The 25,139-nt window shown below is 37.8% G+C and overlaps 1 protein-coding gene across 1 annotated transcript; it reads left to right on the plus strand.

Moving 5' to 3' along the window:
- Nucleotides 1-1,291: 1,291 nt before the first annotated feature.
- AKNAD1 (AKNA domain containing 1) lies at nt 1,292-24,911 on the plus strand. The gene is made up of 17 exons (XM_054981628.1): nt 1,292-2,314; nt 4,516-4,575; nt 4,933-5,074; nt 5,208-5,347; nt 5,450-5,509; nt 8,554-8,692; nt 10,048-10,199; nt 11,747-11,916; nt 12,485-12,578; nt 12,745-12,845; nt 14,160-14,258; nt 14,366-14,506; nt 14,672-14,772; nt 16,636-16,710; nt 22,805-22,874; nt 23,947-24,091; nt 24,492-24,911. Exons 1-17 carry the CDS (start codon nt 1,292-1,294, stop codon nt 24,639-24,641), a joined length of 2,862 nt encoding a protein of 953 aa, XP_054837603.1. The 3' UTR covers nt 24,642-24,911.
- Nucleotides 24,912-25,139: the final 228 nt, after the last annotated feature.

The following is a 25,139-nucleotide window of genomic DNA, read 5'->3' on the forward strand; positions in this document are numbered from 1 at the left end:
GTGCACAAAGCTGTCCAGACTTTATTTGTATGTATAACTAAGAAAGCATTAAATGTTTCTGATAAGTTTATATGAACTAAATATAAAATTTTCAGCTGAATTCTTAACATGGTTACAGACTTTGATGCTCTTATATATGAATAAAATATGAATAATGCTGCGTAAAGCAAATAGTATATGTGTAATTTATCTAGAAAGCATAATTTATACTAGAGAAATGTCATATTAAGATCCCTACTTGTTTTAGAGATATTAGATTGGATCAAGCCACCTTTTCCACTCAATCTTATCTAATTCTCCTGCTTCTTGTAGTTTGGTAAGCTTTATAAATATGTGAACAGTTCTTTATACAGTTCGCCTTAGCTTTGATCCTGGAGTATCAGGATCAGCCTGCAGTTTCATCTTTTAAAGCAAGTAAAAAAGAAATAAAGTAACAGCAACACTTTTTAAAAGACAGTTTAAAAGATAGTTGTGCTAAGTAGGCAGTATGCCAGTTTTTCCTATTCAGAGATGTCAGCAAGCTAGTAGAAGACATTTTAAACCATCATGTTTGCCCCTCTCTCACAGGGCTAGAAGGCAAGCAGCTCTTACTCCCTTTGATAATAAAAGCATTATAATGAATTAAAAAATGAGCTACCCTCTACCCAGTTGCATTTTTGACTTCATGGACGATATTACTGTGGTCAAATGAGAGATGGTCAACTGACCAATTCTTAAAGTTAAAAAAAATGGTAATTGAACTGGAAGATATATTCACACTCCATTTTGAATATACACACTATGTATACTTTTCTGTCAATATAAGGTCACTCTTACATTATGCAATCTGCAAACATGCCTTGAAAATAAGGGAATTTTACTATTGTACAAATGGGAAAGCATAGAATCTCTTAATAAATGTTAGCATATTTTATGACAATTATCAAGTCCATCCACTTAAAAAATATAGTTCTGTTGCAACTCCTCTGTGCTACTATAGGCATAATTTTCCTTCACTCCATCTTGGATCTTTAAGTAGTCTCATAGGCATTTATTGCATTTGGAAGCTATGAACTGAATCTCCCTGTGCATATCTCAGTATAAAACATTGGCAATGGGAAATATTAGGTTTATAGGTTTTAAGAATCTTGAAGGTACTCTTTTACATAGATACAAATATATTTAAAATGTGCATGTTCTCTCAAATCTTGCAGAATTTGAAAACTGATATTCTGGATCAGGATGTAATGAGTATGTATTGTAGACAAAAATATGACAGTGTGAAAACTAAGTGAATAAAACATTTCTTGATATGCTTGACTACTCTGAGGACAATACTGATGATGAACAAGAAGAACTGCCATATGATGATGATCTACAAAATATATATCAACATAAATGCAATTCACAAAATTTAAAGAATTTCACTTCTACAGAAAATGTCTCTCAAACTTTGTTCACCTCGACATCTCCACAAATTAGCAGCCATTCAGAAGAACAATCAAATCGTTACACACAACTGCCTCAGAGAATAAAGATACATCTAGCATCATCTGCAAGGAATAATGAAATTGAAATTGCTATGGCAACAGAGAAGGAATTACCAGCTGGAGATTTTAGCAATTCAGGAAGAAATCCACATTTTTCCAACTCAAACATTTCAGATGTCCTTTCACGTCATTTTTCCAAAGAAGAATTATCAAGTTCATGCCAATTAATTGACTGTGAGACTATTCCAGAGATATCATATACTGAAAGTTTTGATGAAACTATCCTAAATAAAATGAAGATTTCAGAAAGTACAATGATTTCTTCTTTAAAAGAAAAAAATTACCTTGAAGAGATACAAAGAAAAGAAAAATGTGGATCCATTGATAAAAATTGGGATTTGATCGAAGGAAAACCGTTTGTTGTAGATGAGAGAGTGAATTTCAGCTGTGAGAGAAAAGACTGCAAAGAGGACAATCCACAATTTGTAACTCGGAAAGAAGATACAATCGATGAAGAGTTAAGTTATTCTCCAAAGCCAGAAGAAGACCAAGAGCAAAAATGTTTTCTGGAAATGTCTTGTTCATCTCATAAATTCAGATATGGTCAACATCAGGTTCATTATCAACTTCCTGATTTCTCTAAAGTTGCTCCAAAGGTCAAAATACCCAAAGGAAATAGTAATAAATCTAAACCTATAATTCAGAGAACCAAATCTTCACCAAATTTGCTTGGTAAATCAATAGTTGTGAACGGCATTCTAGAAGCAATGAATTCTTTGGATTGTATTGCAATAAAGAATCAAGATGAGGAAATGAACGTTCCTGAATTTGACCAGCAGCTAGAGGTAGATAAGAGATGATTTTGACTTCATGTAATGTCAATAGTCATTAAAGTGCCAAGTGCAGTTCTTTTTTTCTTTTTTTAAATGTAGTTGAAGCTCAGCTAACCACTGATCTTTGTAGAGACAGGTTTCATGTCATAGACTGTAGAGGTAGTCTAATGGAAGTCATCAGAAGGTTAAATGTCAGTGGCAACTTTTGGAATAAGTGGCTGAAGAATGCCTACTGAAGGTATGATGAAAAATCTGCATAATCTTTAATATAATACTCTATGATATTAGAATAACAGGAGGATTTGTGGTGTTGTGCTAGCTTCAGGCCTCTTCACACATTTGTCATGCATGTACACATATTGGAAATAGGTATAGTAACCTCAGGAAAACTGCTACCAGCCTCAGCTTTCCACTATCAAGAAAAATAGAAACATGTATTTTCCCAGTATATCTGTGCATACATGTACAGGGAAAGCATCATGTGTGGGGTGGCCTCTACTGAAGACACTCCTCAGTAGAAAAACAGTTTTCTAGCATAGAATATAAATTCTAGCTAGGTGCTGCTATGCTCTTCTTAAGCCATATCAGAAAATTTCTTCAAAATAAATGTAATTGACTTACCAAATTCAAACATTTCTGTCGAAATTGTGTCTTAACACAAGTTTGTGGCTAAATTTCAAAGAGGTATTTAGGCACGGCCAAAAGTTTGCATTATTTTTATTTTATTTTTTATTTTGACAAGACCCTTCTGCTATATCACAATTGCCTTATGAAATTCCCCCCGCCCCCCATTTTGAACATGTTCTTGAACACAAAGAACATGTTTGTATCCTTTTCTATAAAGGTTATTTTGGAGAACCAAATTATTGGTTAAAATATTTACCCCATTATTTCAGAATTTCTATATAGAACTTCTGTCTTGGAATTCATTTTACTTGTTTTAAAGTTTGAAGTTTACTAAGTTTTAGAGTTTTGAACAAGAAGTTCTAGATTAATATTTGGATCATTTATTTGCATGCTTAGGCCTTAGCAGCATCTATTGTTTAATTCTTGAAGATTTCTTAAGTACCTATTAATATAACATATTAATTTGAATAGTATCAGGTGGGTAGCCATGTGGGCCTGCAGCACAACAGCAAGATTTGAGTCCAATGGCACTTTAAAGACCAACAAGTTTTCTAGGATATAAGCTTCCAAGAGCCAAAGTGCCCTTCATCAGATAAAAGGAGCTTTTACTCTCAAAAGCTTTGACTCCTGAAATCTTATACTCTGAAAATCTTGTAGGTCTTAAAGGTGCTGCTGGACTCTAAATCTTGCTGTTGTGCGGCAGACCAACATAGCTACCCACCTGATACTATTCAGATTAATATATTGAGCCCTCTGGAGTCGTTTGGGTTTCATTGCCCTATTTGTTTTGTGGTGCAGCCTTCAAAACTCCCTTGGCTCCCCCCATTCATGGTCTTTCTGTTTGGAAAATATTTCCTCTCATTTCTTTGGCTCTTACTAGCATCACTTTCTAGCTCTCTGCCTTTCTTCTCCTTTTGTATTAATTCTTTGGCTAGGGATCTAAAGAAATTAGTTGTATGAATCTTCAGTTGTGAGGAGGAAGGATTTTTTTTTTTTAAGAGCAGACCCTCCCCATTCCTCATAGCAAATTGCTTTTAAAACTGAGTGGGGTTTTTGAAAAGTAATCTGAGAGAAGGGAACTAGTCAGCTACTTAAAGGGAAAAATGTGATTAATACCTAATTAAAGTAGGTGATCTAGAAATTAGCGAGTAAGGGAAAACAAAATTTCCCTCTGTATTAGCCTAAGCCACTTCCATGTTCCAAAGCAGCAGTTTAGATCCCATCTTGTGTTTCTTCTATCCACCCTATCCTCATCCCCCATTCTTCTGCTTTCAACCACATTATGACTATCTTTTCCCAGATTGTTCATCCTGCCCATCATTTATCCCCCTGTGCTGCTCCTTCCAGAGGGACTAATCTTAGTCCCTCAGTAAGTTTTTTACTAGCCAGATCTTTTTTCTACAAACTTACATTTGCATATAATTCTACTAAACATATATTTCTCCTGAACAGTTAGAATAAGAATACATTCTGTGTAGTAGCTCAGCAAGTGTTTGGGGGTGTGAGGAAAATGTGGTTCAAACACTCAGTTTTTATTATTTTCTGTATATGTTGATCATTATATCTTTATTATATCAAAATAACAGTTGCTGACCAAACAAGCTGAGGCTCAGAATCATATTGATCATCTACGGTTTAATGCTAAGGTAAATCTTACAGTATATGAAATCTGATATTTTTCTTAGGATACTCCTTTTTAAAAAACACATTTTTCTTTGAAGCTGAGGTGTGAATTATATTGTGTACAGCGTTTGTAGAATTATCTGCTTGCTGAATACAGGGCTTCTTAAAGTACATGTTTTGAAACAAAGTGTTACTGGTTTCAAATTGTTGTGATATAAGTAGCTCCTTTATTCTGTGACCATCTATGAAAATTCCTAATATTTCTTAATTTGACTAAGTTTTTATTTATAACTACTGACACTGGAATAGTGAGTGGGACAGGAAGAAAAAGGCAAGTGATTGATTATTGATTTTGTACTTTCCAATGCGTATTTTAACAGATGATTCCTAGCCCAAATTCTTGTAGTCCAAAACTTGGCATTAAAGCAAGAGGTACTGGAATAACTTCTGAACTTTCTACAGTTCCACCTGTAACAGTTCCTGTGAAGCCCATGGTTGGCTTCTCTCAAACTTCTATTTCAGGTAACTCGATCTAACTATCCAAATAAAAGTATTATTGTTTTAGGTTTTTGTTCTTGCACACTGCATTATTCAAAGAGCAACGTGTGCAGATATTCCAGTTCTATTTTATCTCTTTTTTCATTCTGTTATATAGAACAGCCCTCTAAAAGAATGGTCTCACCATTACCATCAGCTGGTGCATCAGCTGTGAGTCCTCTTTTATTGCAAAAAGCAACAGAAGGAGAAAAGTTCTCTCACATGCTGAAGGAACAGACAGAAGAGCTGAAAACAAAAGTAATATGAAGTACTTTTGTATTTCATACCTATGTGCAAATCAGCATCACTTTTAATGAAGCATCTAAATCCTGCAATGAAACTCATTCCTTTTTCTTAAAGGTGGAAACATTTTCCAAATATATGGCACAAGATATGCTTCCCGTTGAAGAACGCCATCAGGTAAATGCACTTTGTGGATGTTTTATAGAAATGAATTCATTTGAATTAATTATTCAGTTGGAAGAAATTGTATTGTATTGAATAAAAAACACTTTTCATCATGTACAATGATCGCATTTTTCTGTAACTCCAACTTAACCTAAGCAATATGCCTGGAAATTACTGGTCTAGATAGTTCAAGATGTAACTGTTTCCACTTGATCTTAAAAGTACTCCTTAAACCAAAGACATGCTGCTGGTTGGAAACCTCCTTTGTACCTAATGAGATCCCTTATCCACAAGATCCACCTTGTTCACTTTAGACGTGAACAGTTCCGTTCATGGTTGTTGTGGGTTTTCCGGGCTGTATTGCCGTGATCTTGGCATTGTCGTTCCTGACGTTTCGCCAGCAGCTGTGGCTGGCATCTTCAGAGGTGTAGCACCTCTGAAGGTGCTACACCTCTGAAGATGCCAGCCACAGCTGCTGGCGAAACGTCAGGAACGACAATGCCAAGACCACGGCAATACAACCCGGAAAATCCACAACAACCATCGTTCTCCGGCTGTGAAAGCCTTCGACAGTTCCGTTCATGCTTTCCTTTGTTTCATACTTTCTCCTCTACTTAAGTGAATAGGTCAATCTGTATACAGGAATTTCGTCTGCACAGAGAAAGTGAACATGGCACTCTGGACTGGGCACTATTATATAAATGTAATGTGTTATCAAGGCAGGTAGTTCAGTTAAATATGAAATCTGTTTATCTGCTAATAACTAGAAAAAATAGAATTGACTTTACAGAATGAGTTTAGATCCATTATATGCTGAAGTAACCATTGCTTTGGCAGCATCTAACACCATGGCTCAGTTTTAACAGTTTACGGTAATCTCATTTAGTTATTAGGATTGCATTTATATTGTCTTGTTCCAATAGAAGGCACTGCTGTTACTTATGGTTAAAAAAAATTCCAGTCAGTAGCCATGCTACAGTGCAGAGTTACTTCAGTTCAAGACTATTTGAATGAGTTTTGACTGGAGTAACTACATAGGATTGTACAATTGATTTATAGCAGCTAAACAATAAAAAGTCTTGTGGCACTGTTGTGACTCCTTCATACTGCCTCCCCACACAAAACATCTCTTCACAGGTACAGGGTTACAGATAGGCGATGACAGTCACAATTTGCCACCCATCTTGTCTGTCTTTACTAGGCAGAGAGACCTGACCCTTTCACACGCATAGGATCCCCTCTCTTCTCCTCTCAAAGATGTCACCAGATGGGATAACCAGTTTCCTATACTAACCACTCCTCACCCAGCTACTGCCCAGGACTGTTGGGGTCAAGGAACTTCACACTGCTTTACTTTTCTGCTGCCACCCATTTCCACAGATCTGTATTTGTAGAGAGAATGAGGCTTTATAGGTGGGTGAGCACAAGTATGTTTTTCTTTACCCTAACACAGACTTTCAGTCAATAGGGATTGGCTATAAACAAGGAATGAAAAGTTGATTAAAAGTTTAACAACATAGAAGTGGTTCATAAAGATAGATATAACTATGATATATTTGAAGTATTGACCTTAAGAGTTATTCACACTTTCAGTTTCTTTATTAGCTGCGACAGACTCAGCTGCTGTCTCTATTTCAGGCTTTAAAACTGTCCTCTGCTCTACACACTGCTTTCCCTCAACTCTCTTAACGCCTCCCATTGGCTGTTCTTAGGGAGAGGTAGAACTGAAGCTATGTCACAGGTATCTTAATCGTTAATAAATGTATTTGTGGACTAAGCTTAGTAAATGTAGGGAGCAGTCCTGAGTAGGTCTACTTGAAGTAAATCTCTGTTATTCAGTTGGGCTTATTCCCAGAAAAGCATCCCTAGGATTGCAGATGTAAAGAGCAAACTTAAACAGGTTTATTCAGTAGTGCTTACTCCTAGGTAAGTGTTCTTAGGATTGCACTGGTAAGCACTCTAAAAAGTAATAAGAATAAGGAAAATGTATATAGGAAGTTCTTAACTGAGATATGCCAAATATATCTATGTAACTCCAGAGTATTACTATTACCACTGTTATTAGTGTTATTTATAGACTATCTCATTGAGATTCAAGGTGGATTACACAGTGTAAGGCAGATAGGCTTAGCAATTGGGATATTCAATTAACAATGCAATAGGGTTTGGATATCAGAAATTTGACAACAGGCAGAAGTCTGAAAATAGAGCTAAGAATAACATTATAACATTCAAACCAAGCATAAACATATTTAAACATGATAACATTTAACGATGCAGAAGTTACATAGGAAGAGAATACTTACAAACCAGACAGTACACAGTATAGTCTACAGGCTCTATCCCTTTACCAGAGCATCTTTCTCAACCATTTCCATTTCCTTCCTGTGCAGAAGGCCCTGTTCAGATAAGCAAAGCTGTTGTGGTAGAACATAGGGAGTCCTGCAAATATAAGGGACCAATTGAGGGTGATAACTGATGGACAGTCAGTGAAGTGACTGCAGAGTAATATGCTTGCTCCCAGTACTAACCAAACTCTGGCATTCTGCATCAACTAGAGTCGCCAAGTTGACTTTGAAGGGGGGTCCAATGCAGAGTGCATTGCAGTAGTCTAGTCTGAATGTTACTGTGGCATGAATCCAGAATCAGCCCTGTCAAGCTAGGGGGCCATCTTCTGGGCTAGACTAATTTGGTAGAAAGCCCTTTTTGCACAGCATTAACTTGTCCAACTACAGTGCTGGTTCTAGTTTAACCCCTAGGCTGCTGAGTCAGTCAGTCAGTGAATGCTCAAAACAGCACTGTGGTTTATGGCTACTATATTTATACTTATAATATAAATTATTAAGTATACATATAATAGCCATAAATCACAGTGATTATTTGTCATTGGGTTCGTACACTGTGATCTCGGTTGTTTTTCTACTCAAAACAGCAGTCATAAATGATAGTACATACAATCTTGGTAGACAATTTAAGAGCTCTGTGATTAAGGATTATAATTATCTGTAGTAATATCAATTAATAGGAAACTCATCTATGTTATTTTGTTTATAAAGCTTTTAAAGATTTTAAAAGAGCATCTTGACCAACTGGAATGGAATTATTTAGACACAAAAGAGAAATATTGTGCCTTACACCTCCAAAATTACAGGCACTCATCAACAAACATTGGAGAGTTTGATCCTGACAGGTCAGGTATTTATTTGTTTAATAATACAGTCATTAGTAAAATTAAATTTACAATATTCCAAAGTTAAGAAAATATTCTAAAACACAACAAAAAGATAAATATATTTTCAGTCATTCATCTATAAAAATACTTTCATGTGCTTTGTCCTGTGTAAATCTCTGAAGTAAAAGTGGCTTGTAGAACATAACTAAGGCTTTTTTTAGTGTTGAAACTATTATAAACATAGAAGAGCTATAGTGTACAGAGCCCTTAAAATGGAACTGCCTTGTGAGGTAATTTATGGTAGCAATGTAATTAAATATAGGTTTCCAAAATCCAGTCCTACTCCATAGCCTTAGAACAATTATCTTGTAACGCATGTTGGAGCAATACATTATGAGAAAAACATGGGGTTTCCAATGCTAATGCAGTAGTCAGGGAAGCATTTGTGCAAAACTATCAGTAGGTTAGAATGATGATTAACTCTTTTCCCCACTTACTAGTTCTTATTTGTCCTGGGGACTGGAGGATCGGTAGGAAGAAATAGATGAGTGCAGAGAGAGTTAAGTGCTTTCTCCCCATCAATTCTCCCATGAAAATGTTTACCACCACCCCACAAATAAATGTTTTGGAACATTAATTTGCTGAGGTAATATGTAGATATGGGATAAGAGAATACGTCCTCTTATGGATTAAAAATAGGTTAAATGGCAGGAAGCAGAGAGAGAAGGAGTAGACAATTCTAACAGTGGAGAAGGGAGCAGACCACTGGTCTAATCCTGCAGGCTCTACTTATGTTCTTATGTGCTCAGTATTTCTCTTACAATCATGAAAAGAACCTTGTACATGTGGCACAGAATCACTTCACACAAACTGACATTAGATGCTTGTATGGCGTGGGTACAGGAAGGGAATATCCATTAGTTCACCCACCATACACTTAGATTGATGTTATAGATGCCATATATGCCATGGGGTGAGTGGGTGTGGAATAAACAACTGATGCATGGGGATGGAGAGACAGATTTTGCATGTGTATGTGTAGGAGTTGTGACCTTTTAGTTGGAAATATAACCCTAGAAACAAGAAGAATGAGAGTCTCTGCATGGCAAGGTGAATGTATATGTATACTATGTGTGTGCCATTGTATGGAGTTGCCCCATGCACACTTTTACACATTCAGCCGTTTTGTTATTTGATCTTAATTACAGACGATTGCTTTGTTGGATAGCCTCCAGAATAATTTTCTGCTCTGTGACTACTGTTAATTTTATAATTCATCAATGCTTGATATTACACTGAAATGTAGAAAACATCATACATTATTTATAACTTGTATTTGTATTTTATAACTTTTATCTTGTATTCGCGTTTAGAAGAGTAGAGGGAGAAATATTTAAACTTGGAATGCTGCTTGAAGATATCAAAGAGAAAATAGATAAGACAGGAAGTCCAAATTCTTCAACTTTTGCAACCTATCCCTCACTTACACCATGTGAATCTCGGTGTTCCTTTTATTCTGATGGAGCTGAGGTAAATTGTTAAGCTCTATTAAGGACCAAATTATTGTCTTCAGTGAAATTGTATCATTGGCCTATTGTTGTGACATATGTTGGAGTGCCTCGCCATTTAGCTGTATTGATACGTCTCTTCCTGAATGCTTAGGGCTTTGCTTGCTTAAAAAAATAGACTTCTAACCCTTTCTCTTATGATAGAAGGGAAAACCATGCAATATGATGATGGGGCAGGTGTGTGCGCTTGGATTTGGTTCTGAGCAGTGCTCAAAATCTGGTACAAGTTGTGGCTGGTCCCTACCCTGTGAAACAGCCTGCCTGAGGAGGTCAGGAAAGCCCCCACTCTCCTGGCTTTCCGCAAACAATGCAAAACTGAATTATTCAAAAAGGCTTTTTACTCTGATAGGTGGGCTGTATTGTAGGGAGGGGGTCTCAGATGAGTCACTAATGCATTAGAGACCATAGACTTCACCACTATGTTGCCTTATGTACTTTCCATTTACTTTAAATATGTGCCCCTGTGCTTCATGTTGTCTAATGTCAGTCCCAGAATTGTTTATGTTCTGTTTCAGCATTTCTTCAACTCTGTATCAGATTCTTGCTAATGCTATGTCTTTGTAAACTTGTATTTATTTATCATATGGCATTGTTTATGGAAATGTCCTTGATATAGACTATACTAATCTCACACTGTGTAATCCGCCTTGAGTCTCGGGGAGAAAGGCGGACTATAAATGACATACATGCATACATACATACCAGCTAGGAACAGTAACATAGGACTTCAAAAGAAGAAACATTACAAAAATGAGAGGACTAGTCAGAAGGAAGTTAAAAGGGAGAATTAAGAAAGTCACATCTCTCCAAGATACCTGAGACTATATAAATCTACACAAATTGAGACCTGGATAGAATGCGTACCTCAGTTGAGGGAAAGTAGCACCAAGAATGCCTGTGTGGTTAACAGCCCCTGAAGGAAGCCTAAAAGGCAAAAATGGAAGATTTTCCCAAATAAGGTGAATCAACAGGAGCACACATTCCAGTGAAATAAATGTAATTTGACAATAAGGGGAGAAAAAAGAGAATTTGAGGAATGGCTTACTAAAAACATCAAGCATTTAGGATTTTGCGGTTTCTCATTGACTTATGATGGCTTAGGCTCCCTTTTACAAAATTACAAATCTATATATTGATATATTATTATCATCTGATTAAAGACAAAATACAAGAGGAATGCACAAGACCCTTCAGTCCAAAGAAGGAGAAGGAAGAGAATCTTGGTTTTCTGATGTTTGCTATAACATTGAAAGTTTTCAACTAAACTTTCATTTCAGTGTGGAAATTCTTTGTAAAATTATAACTTTCTCCTTAAATAAACACAAGGATCATAACAATCACACTTCACAGTAGTCCAGTTTGGCCACGCAGTCACTTTTGCAAATAAAAATGGAGACTTCATAACCTTGGCCTGTTTTATACAGTAAAAAAATGTGGCATCCTCTAGCATCATTTAACAAGTTCTAAAGTAGACCATATTCTGTATCCCCATATGATTATTTTGTACAGAGTCCAGTGATTTCAAGCATTAGTGAACCTCCATCAAAGACTGCTACTGGACTGAATATTTTAACGAATGAAAAATATGGAGAGAATAGAAACCATTCTGTAGAAGTGATTCCCCAGAGAAAATACCAGCAACCTACTCAGAGTGGCAGATGTCATCCCATTCTTCAGGAGTAAGTGTAAAAAGTTGTGACATTAAAGAGTTATAATGACTTGTTAGACATTGATTTATTAAAGAGAGGCTAATCTAGTATCCAAAACTTAAATACTTTGGCTAGGAGACAAAGAGCAATCTTAGGGACAACTAAAGGTTTGCACATACCTATTGATTTTTTTTTTTTACTGTTTTCTGAGTGGCTGATCTGGCATATCGCAAACTGTCACTGGAACTCCTCAGTTTCACAAATGATTTGTTACATGGCCTTGGAAATTGCCATTTGAGAAACACAAGCCCATCTTCCCTTGGGCTTACAGATCTGGTTGCTCTGTTCTTGGATCCCAACTTACAGAGATACAAGTACAGTTGTGTAGGATTATAGTAAACCATAATAAGCCAGCATCTGTTAAAACCCCTGACTGTTGATTCAGTATTGTAAAAATGAAGGGATGTTGGTTGGAGGAAATACACCACAGTCACACAATGTGAGTGTATTCTCTTGCTTTGTACCAGCCGTGTCTTCAGATCTGCACAATATTTATTATAAAAATACATTTTAAAAAGAATATTTTGTTTCCCCTTAGCCAGTTAGATCTACAAAAGAGAACTGTCTATGAACAAAGAATAGTGGAGCCTCTGCAGAAATCAAGACTGCCAGAAAACAAGCAATCTACCCATGCAAGTCAATTTTATGCTTCATTTAATCTTTATAAATTTGGTTTCACAGACATGAGTGGTCAAGTTCCTATCATTCAGAAAAAAGAGTGGTACTTTTTGCTATTTGAACAGGTGTTGGAAATATAAATATTATTTCCCTTTGTAAACATTGTGTTTTGTAATGCAGTATTGCTACTTTTCATCTGACAAAGAAACTGGAGCATTGCAATCCCACAGGCAGTTTCCAATGAATCAGAATGGTAACACTGACAGAGAAAACACAGATGGGTAAGTTTTCAGTGTCAGAGGTTATAAAATATATTACAGTATATATGTTTTGATGAAGGTGTAGATGTCATATTCACAACTGGCCATGGCCTACAACATTATTCTATCCTCTTATGAGCCTCACAACTACAGATGGCCACGAACCGGGAAAAAACTGAACCATGCGGTTCATGATTCATCACATTTTACAAACCACGAACCATGAACTTTCACGAACCTGCCCTGGTTCGCAAACTGGTTTGTTTGGTTCGTGAAAACATACCCAGATCAGCAAATCGTTACTTCTGGGTCAGCAGAAGGCCACTTCCGGGTCAGCAGAAGGTCTGCAGGAAGTCCATCTCCTGTTGCCTAGGAAATTGATAGATCGGCGTCAGGCTGTCTGCAGTGACGAACCAAAAAACGAACCAGCCTAAAGTTTGTGGTGGTTCGTCAGAATTGGGCTCTGACGAACCACCAGTTCGTGAAGCACGAACCAACCTGGTTCATCACGAAGTTTGGTTCATATTTCGGTTTGTGCCCATCTCTACTCACAACTACTACTCTGTGAGGTAGGTTAGGCTGGGAGTGTGTGACTAATCCAGGGTCATCCAGTGAGCTTCCATGGCAAAGTGGGGATATCATCCAAGATCTTTCAGATGCTAGTCTGATACTCTAACCACTACACCAAGAGTTGCAGTTTTTGCATTTCAGTTGAGTGCAAGCATACTTTGTTTTAGCCCAAGTTAGTACATGCATCTTATATTGAGGGGAGATGGAGAATACATTTGGTCTCCACTGGGGAGAAAGGTGAGGTATAAATGATTTTGCCTGCTTCTCCCTTTCCCATATGTGCCAGTTCAGTTGATGCAAGAGGCAGGAGGGTATTTATACCCCCTTTTCCTTCCTCGATGCAACCTTCATCACCTGTATGCATATTTAATCCACATTGGTCCTATAACAGCTTTCCACAGGTTGGAAGGGGTTCTAGGGGAGGGGTGGATAGGAAAGATCCATGTCCATCAGTCCCTTTCTCTGACAGATTGCTGGATCCAACCCAAGGTTTTGATTCTTGCATAAATTTGACACCATATTTACCCAGTATGCCAACTGGTGATCCTGATCCTGCATTTAATTAATTAATGATCAGCCAGCTGTATGTTACATTTTCTTGTAATGATCCAAACTCTCATTAAAAATACTTAATTTACCTTTGGATATTTGCTAGAGAGCATTAGTAATTGCTATTTTGCTGTCCTTTACCTAAGATCAGATGGTCTGATTGACATGCATTGTGCCTCGCTTTTTAAATTTTTCTTCCCTTTTCAGGAATTTAAGCTATTGGGAAATGAAATCTCCACCTCCTGCCAATCCCTACAGTACAATCAATCAGGAATCTAACACAACTAGTACAGCATTATTGAAAGAACAAGGTGGGTATAAGATAAAATAATCATATGTGTATGCTTTAATCAATAAATGAAATAATTGATACAAGACATTACTAATCAACTTTTTTGTATTTTGAACTTTTTCATAGAAAGCTTAACTTATCCTACAGATCACTGTTTTCTTGAGGGGCTGGAAAATTCTGCAAAGGAACTTAATATATTTATACATCCTAGACTAAAAATACAATTATCAAGTAAATCAAACAAACAAATTTCTTCCTGTTCTTCCAGTAGGTTAGTATTTATACTTTTATAATTAAATTTGAAATACAAATTAAATGAACATTCTTGCAGGGAAGTATTAGGACAAGCAAGCATTCCCGGTATACCTAATAGACTTTTATCTTGCTGTTAACATTTGAATAGACGTTTTGCTGTATTTTCCCATTTTCAACATAGAAATAAAAAGACAGAGTGCAAAAAAGCAAACAGTGTGACTACAGAGTGTGAAAAATTCTCTGTCTTCTTAGAAGGAACAACAGTGGATCCAGATGTATCAGGTATTTAAGCTTTAATAATATTGACAAGAGTCTACATTGTTTAAAATTTTGTTTACTATATGATTCTAGTAAATAGTCTGTTATCATTTCAACAAAATTTAAAAGTTTAAATTGTCCCATTGTTTGTTAACCACAGTGTTTCCAAATCCCCCAGGGGCCAAACTTGAGAAATGGGGGCATGAGGCGCAGTGTGTACTTACCCTCATACACACTCCCACGCTTCCCAGTCATGCCAGAAAATGCCAGAAAATTCCAGCACAATGTGGAAACACGGTGTCATGTGCAGGGCCAAATCGCTAAAAATCATCCCCAAACTTAGCATTTGGGGCCAATTTTTAGTGAATTTGCCTGTGACCCTTCAGTTCCACGTTTTACTGAAAAATGATGTCATTTTCTGGCGTAACAGGGAAACATGCACATTTTGGGTGCATGCCTCCCCCATGGAGGTGCCTTTTCCTCATGCTGGCCAGGTGAGTGGGGTGGGGTGTAGCAGCTGGGGTAAGGGATCTCCACTCCTGGTGGGGGGCTGGCAATCCTAGTTTACCATGCCAGGGTTCAAACCTGAAATATATGAACACAGAGCCAGAGAAGAACACATTTCCTTTATCAATGAACAATTGTGTATCCGGACTGACTTTAGTTTCCAGATTTTTGTATTAAAAAACCATAAATACTACATTTAATTGCATACTAAGCAAGCTTCATAGGTTGGGTTTTCCCCCTATAAGAAGACATATAGTCTTCTTATATAGTCTATAGTTTAACAGCCAATAGTTAGCATTTTATAATAAGTACAAACTGTATTTCCACATGTTTATTAGGTCAACCTAGGCACTTGATCATCTCAGTCAAAAGCAGCAATTTATATGCAGATTAGGAAACCACACATGCAGTGGGAGCTTGCTCTAGTTTTAAACTTCAATAACAAGTTATCCTTCCATCCATTGGAGGTAGAACAGCAAAATGTATGCTAGAATGTTACTACTGAAACAATTAATTAATATATAGCAATTAATATACTTATGTTACCATTTCCATTGTTCAATGAGACTAAAAAACTAACCTGTCAATAAACATTTTAACATTAAGGATTGTAAAAGTCATGTAAGAATTAAGAATGTATTAAGAAATCACACACTGATACATTTATCACGTCTAATATCTTTATGCGACTTTGGTGTGGCAGATTTAGATAGTGATACAGAAGATACTTCATTTGGGGAATTTAAAAACAATTCAAGAAGTGAATTATTTCTTGAATCAAAGGCTAAACATCATGGATTATGGAGAGTGGATCCAAGAGAACAAAGCAAAGGTGAATTGTTTTGTAAGACATTATTCACTGTTTCATGTGAAAAACCTTGAATATGATTAACGGTTTGTCTCAACATAAGAAACGATACAGAAGTAGGCTGTTCAGTTTATACAAATGAAGCAGAGAAGAACCAGATACATGAACAGGATTTCAGGATGAGAATGGCCAAGCGTACGTTGATTGCATATTCAGATGTACATCTGAACTCACATCCCCATCAGTGAGGCAGTTTATCCACACATTCAGAACCTGAGTAAATTAATTAGACAAGGGTAGCCTGATTTTCATCTAGCTAACGCACAGGTTAGTTTTAACTGATTGCAGAGAAGCACCTTGAAAAACTTTGATTTTCACTGTTTTTCAAAATAATATCTCATTCTCAGTTACTGCAGACATGAACAGTTTCCATGTAAGAGAGAAAATAGTTATTTAATGGCTTCTACAGGTATCTTAAGAATGCTTAAACTATGTTCAAAGTCAGAAAAAGTTTAGATTGCCATAGGACTAAATGGCTGTAACATTCTCCTTTCTGCTTTTCATTTCCACAGCTTTACCACAAAGGGATAGGAAAACCCATTTTCCCACCATAAGAAACAACTATTTTGAGAAGAACAGCGCGTGTGGTATTGTTAAATCTTTCCAAATGTTTAATAATTTACGCCATCATTGAGCAAAATATAATGTAATTTTTTCAAGTGTTCTGTTCAATCTCTACTAAGGGGATCAATGTTATCCTCTTAAAATACACTATATATCTGACACAATTTTTTTAAAAAGGAAATGTGAATGGGTCCAACTTTAATATGCAGGCAGTAGGCTACTGAGGGATTCTGCACAAGAATGTATTGCAAAAGAAAGCAAGCCATCTACAGCTCAGAACTCATAACCCTGAAGAAACAAAAAGACACAAAACTGTCCAGCCTCATACATGCTGCGGGTCCTAACAGGAACAACTCCTCCAGCAATATTGCCAACCTTTTGCTGCTCACTCTCAGCTATCAGAGGAATCTGTTCTTGCACAAGGACTATCTGGCCCACTAAATCAACACAGACAATACATTTCTATGGTGACTTGGAGGCCTTTTTTTGCTATCTGTGTCTGAAGGAGTACTTTCATCAAGCCTCAGAAGAGAACTTGGATAGACAGGCAGCATCTTCACAATGCAACAATTCACAGTCTATTGCAGACCAACTGCCATCTCTTCAACCCTTCCATGGGCAACACATTGACCACCAGCTGCCACCCACCCAATGCTACAAGAAGAAAGACTCTGTGTGGACATTCCCTGGTGTGGATTGGGAGAGGGGTTATTTCCTTTTCTCCCTCTGATCCTTAGTTCCCCAGTAGTGTGCTACCATCCCAACTGGAACAGGCTTTACCCTACACCAGCCACTGAGGAACACTGGTTAGCCTCTGAACATACACAAAATTCTGGCAGATGACTAGTGAGTGAGACATGTGAGTGAGAACTTTATCTTACAACTTTATCTTAACCAAGACAGGTTAAAAACTACAGAATATAGAGTACACAAAGTAGGGAAAATAAAGTTTGCTCCAAGGTTTTGCAGCTACCAAAAGCTAAGAAAAGAAAAAAGAAAAGAAGTTGCTGTTGTCTAACTTTCACAGTAAGAGTTACCACAGTATATTATATTCAATCTCCTTCTTGAGATGGGCGGCCAGTATCTAGGTGGGAAAGTAAGTCTGACATCCAGGACCCTTGGTCCACCATTCTAGGTTTCACCAGAGCTGCACAGCTAAATGGCTGCAGGGGCTTTTTGTACCTTTTCTTCCAAGTGGTAGTGATGGGGGAAGAAAGACCAGCCTTCTCCCTAGCTAGCCATTGCTAGATGGTTCTCTCTCGGAAAGAGAGGTGCGGACCTTATGCTCCTATCTAACTAGCCTTTGCTGCCTCTTGTAGGGTCTTCTTTTTTTTCTCTTTGTATACCAGATATTGCTTCTTCCAACACTCCTTTTCAAGAACAAGTGTACAAAGTCCAAAAGATTCATCTTTTTCTGTAGAGTTTCCAACTTTTCTTGAGAAAGTGGCTTCATGAAAACATCTGCAATCATTTCTTCTGTAGGACACACAGGTCTCTGTTTTTTATGGCAGCACCAAAAGGCTAGAACAACACACATTTATTTACTACAAGCCGTCAGTTTCTCCAAACATCTGAAGAGAGGTGTCCAGGGAAACAAATGACCAATTGCCCTCTCTCTTCCTGGCTCTCCAAGCTACAAGTGACGCCTTACACAGGTTGGACACTTGTCACAGCTTACCTCAAGTTTTGATGGGAAATGTAGGTGTCCTGGTTTTACAGCTTGGTTCTCCATTACAGCTGCAAGACCAGGATGCCTACATTTCCCATCAAAACTTGAGGGAAGCTGACAAGTGTCCAACCTGTGTCAGGCATCACTTGTAGCTTAGCTCTCAGAGCTTTATTATGAAAAAGTGAATCAGAGACTAGTTTGATAGTAAAAAGGCTCTAGGCTTGAACATAGCACCCCCAATGGTCACAGTGCCACATTAAATATCTACACAGAATGCTTTTGCGGCAAAGCCCAAACTGATGTGATCAAGAAACATCACCTCCCACAACACAACTTCCCTCATGCTCAAAGAATTACAATAAATAGCCTCAGAAACAATCCAGACATTGTAATTAAAGAAGCTGATGAAGGAGAAGCAGTCATTATCATGAACATATCTGGCTACATTCTGGAGGCCAAAAGACAACTCTGCAATAATACTGTTTATAAACAACTAACTTCAGACCCCACTCAAGAATACCAAAGAGAACTAAGGAGAATTTAAAGGAATTATCTACACACATACAGGAACAAATCTATATGGACACACCACAGAAACCTCAACTAGGAACTTTCTGTCTTCTGCCCAAAATACATAAGTCTGGAAACCCCAGTTGTCCTATTGTCTCAGGTATAGGCACCACCACTGTTGGGGTGTCTGGATAGAGGGACTCCATTCTCAGACTCTGTCATCAATGCCCCCAGTTAAGTGCAAGACCCTACAGCCTTCCTATGAAAAATAAAATCTGTCGGCAATCTTCCAGGTAACACTGTTTTGGCCACCATGGATGCTGAGTCTCTATACGCCAACATCCCCCACAAAAATGGACTACAAACCATTAGGAACACCATCACGGACAACACCACAGCTGACCTCGCTACCAAGCTCTGCCAGTTCATTCTCACCTGCAAATACTTCCAATTTGGTGAAGATTTATTCCTTCAGATCAACAGCACAGCCATGGGCACTTGGCATGGCACTATAATATGCCAACATTTTCTGTCTGACTTGGAATAGCACTTTCTTAGCTCCCACCTCCTTATACCCCTCCTGTACTTGAGATTTATTGATGACACATGAGAAAGAAGCACTGGAAGAATTTCAGTAGGCTTTCAGTAACTTCCACCCCACTATCAACCTGACCATGAATCAGTCCACACAGGAAATACATGTTCTAGATACCACTATACAATTACAGGATGGAAGCTAAAGAACCACCTTTTAAAAAAAATCAGTAAAAATTCAGGATACCGGACTTTTGATTTGGAATACCCAGAATACATGAAGCCAGTTGGGTGTAGTGGTTAAGAGTATGGGACTCTAATCTGGAGAACCAGGTTTGATTCTCCACTCCTCTGCTTGAAGCCAGCTGGGTGACCTTGGGTCAGTCACAGCTTCTAGGAGCTCTCAGCCTCGCCCGCCTCACAGGGTGTTTGTTGTGGGGATAATAATAACATACTTAGTAAACTGCTCTGAGTGGGCATTAGGTTGTCCTGAAGGACAGTATATAAATCGAATGTTATTATTTATTACCAAATCAGCCAAAATTTAGTATTTTAATCCGAATTCCGAACCAAACTGCACACCCCTATTTCCTAACACAGACTCTTGGACTAGGGGCTGCAACAAACCAAAGTTCCAACTCTGTCCCCATATTCACTCTAACAACACAATTGCTGGACCTAACAATCCCAGTTACACCATCTCAGGTTCATTCAGTTGTTCATCTTCCAGTATTATATTTGCTATCAAGTGTCAGCAAACATGTCAGCAAAGTGTCTACTTTGGACAAACAGGTCAGTTTGTACGCAAAATAATAAATGGATGTAAATCTGACATTAAGAATCACAACATCGCAAAACCAGTAGGGGAACATTTTATTCTTCCAGGAGATTCCATTACTGAAGTAAAAATGGCTGTCCTCAAACAAAGAAGCTTCAAGGGGAGATTACAACCTGGGATTGCTGAACTTGAGTTCTTTTACAAGTTTAGAACAATGGTACCTCGGGCTGGAATAGAGACATAGGAGTACATCACTACAGATGCTAATTTCTCTCTAATCAAGCTGCATTGTACCTTTGCATCTCAACTTCTTTCTTTGCCTCACCCCAGCCACCTCCTGACTGGAATATAAAGACTCAGGGATCTCCACTCCTCCCTGTACCTGAAGAAGGGAGCATTGACTCTCGAAAGCTTATACTCTGAAAATCTTGTTGGTTTCTAAGGTGCCACTAGACTCAAATCCTGCTGTTCTAGTCCAGACCCACAGCGCTACCTATCTGAAACAGCCATCTTTCTTCTCTGACATGTCTGCAACAGAAATAAGAATGGCTGGGATATGCAGTGCTTCTTCCCTCTTCTGCTCTTCCGTCTTTTGAGGACCATGTCCTCATTTCTCTATTTGATACACTGTCTAAGCCTTAGATGCAGAGGAGTTAGCCGTGTCAGTCTGTAGTAGCAAAATCAAAAAGAGTCCAGTAGCACCTTTAAGACTAACCAACTTTTTTGTAGCATAAGCTTTCGAGAATCAGTTCTCTTCGTCAGATGTCTAAGCCTTAAAAAGCCCTGACCTGGATAGCCCAAGCAAGCCCAATCTCGTCAGATCTTAGAAGCTAAGCAGAGTCAGTTTTGGTAATTGGATGGAAGATCTCCAGAAAAGACCAGGGTTGCTATGCAGAGGCAGGCAATGGCAAATCACCTCTGTTAATCTCTTACCTTGAAAACCCCAGCAGGAGTCACCATAAATCAGCTATGACATGACAGCACTCTCCACCACCAGCAAGCCTTAAAAGGGTCCTTAAAGTTGAGGCAATAAGATTTTAATTTTTAATGAACAAAATATAGAAGAATAACAGTTATGACTGCATTGTAGGTGGAAAGCATGTTAGTTGCATCTAGACTGGACTACTGCAATGTGCTCTACTTGGAGCTACCCTTGAAGAGTTCAGAAGCTGTTGTTAGTGCAGAATGTGGCCAAACTACTGGTTGGGAACAGTAACTAGGAGCATGTGACCTTTATACCACAGGAATTACACAGACTACCAATCCGCTCCTGAGCCCAGCTCAAGGTGTTGGTTTTGTTCTTTAAAGTCCCACATGACTTAAGATCAGGATATCTGAAAGACACTTTTCTTTCATATGTTCCTGCCTGGAAGTTAAAATCAAAGGGAAAGGCCCTTGTGACTGTCCCATCAACCAAAGAAACACATCTGGTGGGTATACAGGGAGAAGGCTTTTTCAGCAGCAGGCAGCCCCACAATTAAGGAACAATCTCCCCATGGAGATGGCGCCTGGCCCCCTCTCTTTCAGTCTTTAGAAGGCAACTGAAGACTTTTATTTAGAACAGTATTTAATTAGTTGTTTAATTATTTGTTCGATTATTGGTAATTTTAAATTGTGATTGTAAATGTTTTTATGCTTTTGTACCACCTCGTAAAAAGTCTGCCAAGAAAAGGTCGTGATGCGACGTCCCCCCATGGGTCAGTAATCACTCGGTGCTTGCTTACCGTTCCCTTTTATGTTTGTTATAAGCGGCCTTGTGTGCTGTTAAGGTAAAAAGGTGACTAATAAAAATATTTTAAATAACTAAATAATATAACTTGAATAAGGGGAAAAGAAAATTTTCTTCAATAAGATAAAGCAAAAATCAAGTTTATATAAAACATAAAACAGCTGAAAGGAGTTCTTTAGGGTTTCTTTCTCGTTTGCCTTTTAAATGTTGTTTTGAGCCAGAGGAGATGAAAGGAAAATATATGAACCTTCTATTGTCTAATATCAAGATGGGTAGCCATTTTAGTCTGTCTGTAGAAGTAAAGAGTCCAGTATCACCTATAAGACTAAAAAATTGTGGTAGGTCATGAGCTTTCGTGAGCCACAGCTCACTTGACTCACAAAACCTCATACCCTGCCACAAATTTTGTTATAGGTTCTACTGGACTCTTGCTCTTTTCTACTTCTATTGTCTGTTATACTTATTTTTCTCTATATCTGGCTATGTTCTTAGGGCTGTGTGCACTTTTTCAATTTCCTTTTGTTTTTGTATGCTGTCCTTGTGTCACTCATTTTTGTTAGTAGTAATTCCAAATTGTTTCTCCTGAGCCATGCAAAATGAATGGTAGTGGTAATAATTCTGTCAAGTTTTGTTCCTGTTATTGTTAAGAGAAAGCTAGAGTTCTATTCTTAATAGAGAAAACTCAAGACAGAAACAGGGATTTTTGAATTAAAACAGCATGTTCATGAAATATATAACAGATCTACATACTACCTACTTGGAAGAAGGAACAAGTTTAAGAGAATCACTCTCGTCATTTGAGCTTTTAGTACTTGTTGCAAATGGGTCTGGAATTAGCTCAGTGAATGTGATTATATGAAAGTTATATTTTGCTAATTGTGGCCTTCAAAATTTCAGCTTGTTTGCATAAGAAAAGCACTGCCCTCAACCAACAACCAGAAGAGTTTATATATAAACTTTCTGACAGGTAAATTACTTCAGCAGGCTTTATAAATAATGTGAGCCAAATCTTATTTTCATAACTAGTCATGCAGCCTCATTCTTTTCTGAAATTTCAAACCTTTGTACCCATCTGTGCTGTAATTAATCATTACCACTCCTTTGCTGCATTTGCAATCGGAATATGCGCCAGCCACACACAATGCAGAGGGCTCTGTCTTGTCGATTCTACAAGTATACAGAAAAAATACTTTGAAAGGGGAGGGAATTTCAGGTCCCTTTCCCCCACCCACTTGGAATTTTTCACAAGTGTCTCCTCTAATTTCATATTTATTAGTTGCATACCTGTAAGTAGAAAAGTAAAACAAAGCCATATGCAAAGTAGTTTTTTCTGAACTGACCATACCCAGTTTGGAAATAATAACAACATTTGATTTATATACCATCCTTCAGGACAACTTAACGCCCACTAAGAGTAGTTTACAAAGTGTATTATCATCATCTGGGCTTGGAGCAGGGGTCACTGGGACAGTCAGGAAGGATGGTAGTTGGGAATTTCCTGCATTGTGCAGGGAGTTGGACTAAATGACCCTAGAGGTACCTTCCAACCCTATGATTGTATTATTCTATCCTCAGGACAGTCACCCTGTGAGGTGGGTGGGCCTGAGACAGCTGTGACTGACCCAAGGTCACCCAGCTGACTTCAAGCGGAGGAGTGGGGAATCAAATCTGGCTCTCCAGATCAGAGTTTTGCTACTCTTAACCATGATATCAAACTGGAACACTGATAATTGAGCATCAAGAAGAAAACAAAGGAAGATGGGGAGAAACTGATATCCTGGTTACCCTGACTCTTAACTTGCCTGTTGGAATTCTAAGGTCTTAAACTTTTAAAAATGTTGTAGTAAAACTTTTGTATTGATGTTTAACATTTTAAAAGATAATATGACATAATGCAACCTTATCCTGGGCAGGAGGATTGTGTGTGCTCTTAGACTAAAAGTTAAAAATTTCAAGTGGATTCCAGTCTCCTACCCTTTGCATTGAACATGAGGAAATTTGTACTGCTCAGTATGAAATGCTTTTTTTTTGCTTTCTAGACAAAACCTACATATTCCCAAAACTCACTACTCAAGAACATATGATACTATTATCCTTTCACCTCAGTACCTTGCCAGTAGGAATCCCCATGCAAGATCAAGGAGTGATCTGAGAAACAAGCATATTGAAGACACAGAATCAAAGGTAGGGGGGGCAGTTGCCCCATCCTTAAGTATTTGTTAGTTAATTTAAACTGTTTTAATTTTGTTATTAAATTCTAAGCCTTAATATAGTGTTCTAAAATACAGAAGTGGGTGTGGTGGTGGAGAGTGCTCTCAAGTCATAGCTGACTTATGGTGACCCCCCTGGTGGGGTTTTCATGGCAAGAGACTAACAGAGGTGGTTTGCCATTGCCTGCCTCTGGTCTTCAATGGAGGTCTCCCATCCAATTACTAACCAAAGCTGACCCTGCTTAGCTTCTGAGATCTGATGAGATCAGGCTCACCTGGGCTATCCAGGTAAGGGCACAGAAGTGGGTGGTGGTGGTGGTGGTGATAATCAGATAAAAGTTATTCATTACAAACTATTTTTTTGACTTTATCAGATCTTAAACTCCACTTTGGATCATGTTATACAGACTGCAAAGAACCTAAAGAAAACCACAGAACACATGATGAAAGTAGTTTCAGAAGATTTAGCCAGGGCTCAAACTCAGACATTGCCCAGTGTTACAGCAAACCAGTACTATATCTGAACAAGTGTTACAAGAAACTGACAGCATCTAAAACAACTGGCTTCAGAAGCAAAAACTAAATACAGTATTTTCTGTTCTGTGTTAAAAAAATTAAACTATCAGTAAATAAAACAGCAGAAAATAATTGTTACCTCCTGCTGAAATTCAAGCAACATGACTTAATAAAGCAAGTTTTGCAAAATTATCCATTGTTCACATGGGCATGTTTCTTTATAGAACATTTCCCAGTGCTGGTGCGGTAAAATTCTCTATTCCTGAATAATCTGGTTAGTTCTTTGTTGACCACAAGTTTTGGTATGTTTTTGTCCAATGAGGAATGCTGTTTACTATAGAATAGAATAAAATGTGCTAATTACACTTTTTGAACATCTTCTGTCTTGAATGCTTTTTAATAATTGAGTTTTTCTCAGAACAATTGTTAAGATACTGGGTACTATAGGACAGTGGGAATCTGAGCCCAGTGGCACCTTAGAGACCAACAAGATTTTCAGGATATAA

The sequence above is a fragment of the Eublepharis macularius genome, chromosome 5, assembly GCF_028583425.1.
Source record: "Eublepharis macularius isolate TG4126 chromosome 5, MPM_Emac_v1.0, whole genome shotgun sequence".
Taxonomy (NCBI): Eukaryota; Metazoa; Chordata; class Lepidosauria; order Squamata; family Eublepharidae; genus Eublepharis; species Eublepharis macularius.

Excerpts from the sequence above, each read along its gene's own strand:
- AKNAD1 (XM_054981628.1), top strand. The coding sequence starts at position 1,292 with ATGCTTGACTACTCTGAGGACAATACTGATGATGAACAAGAAGAACTG. Across the intron at positions 5,348-5,449 it reads CAGAAGAGCTGAAAACAAAA|GTGGAAACATTTTCCAAATA; the intron begins GTAATATGAAGT and ends TTTTTCTTAAAG. Across the intron at positions 12,579-12,744 it reads AAAACAAGCAATCTACCCAT|TATTGCTACTTTTCATCTGA; the intron begins GCAAGTCAATTT and ends TTTGTAATGCAG.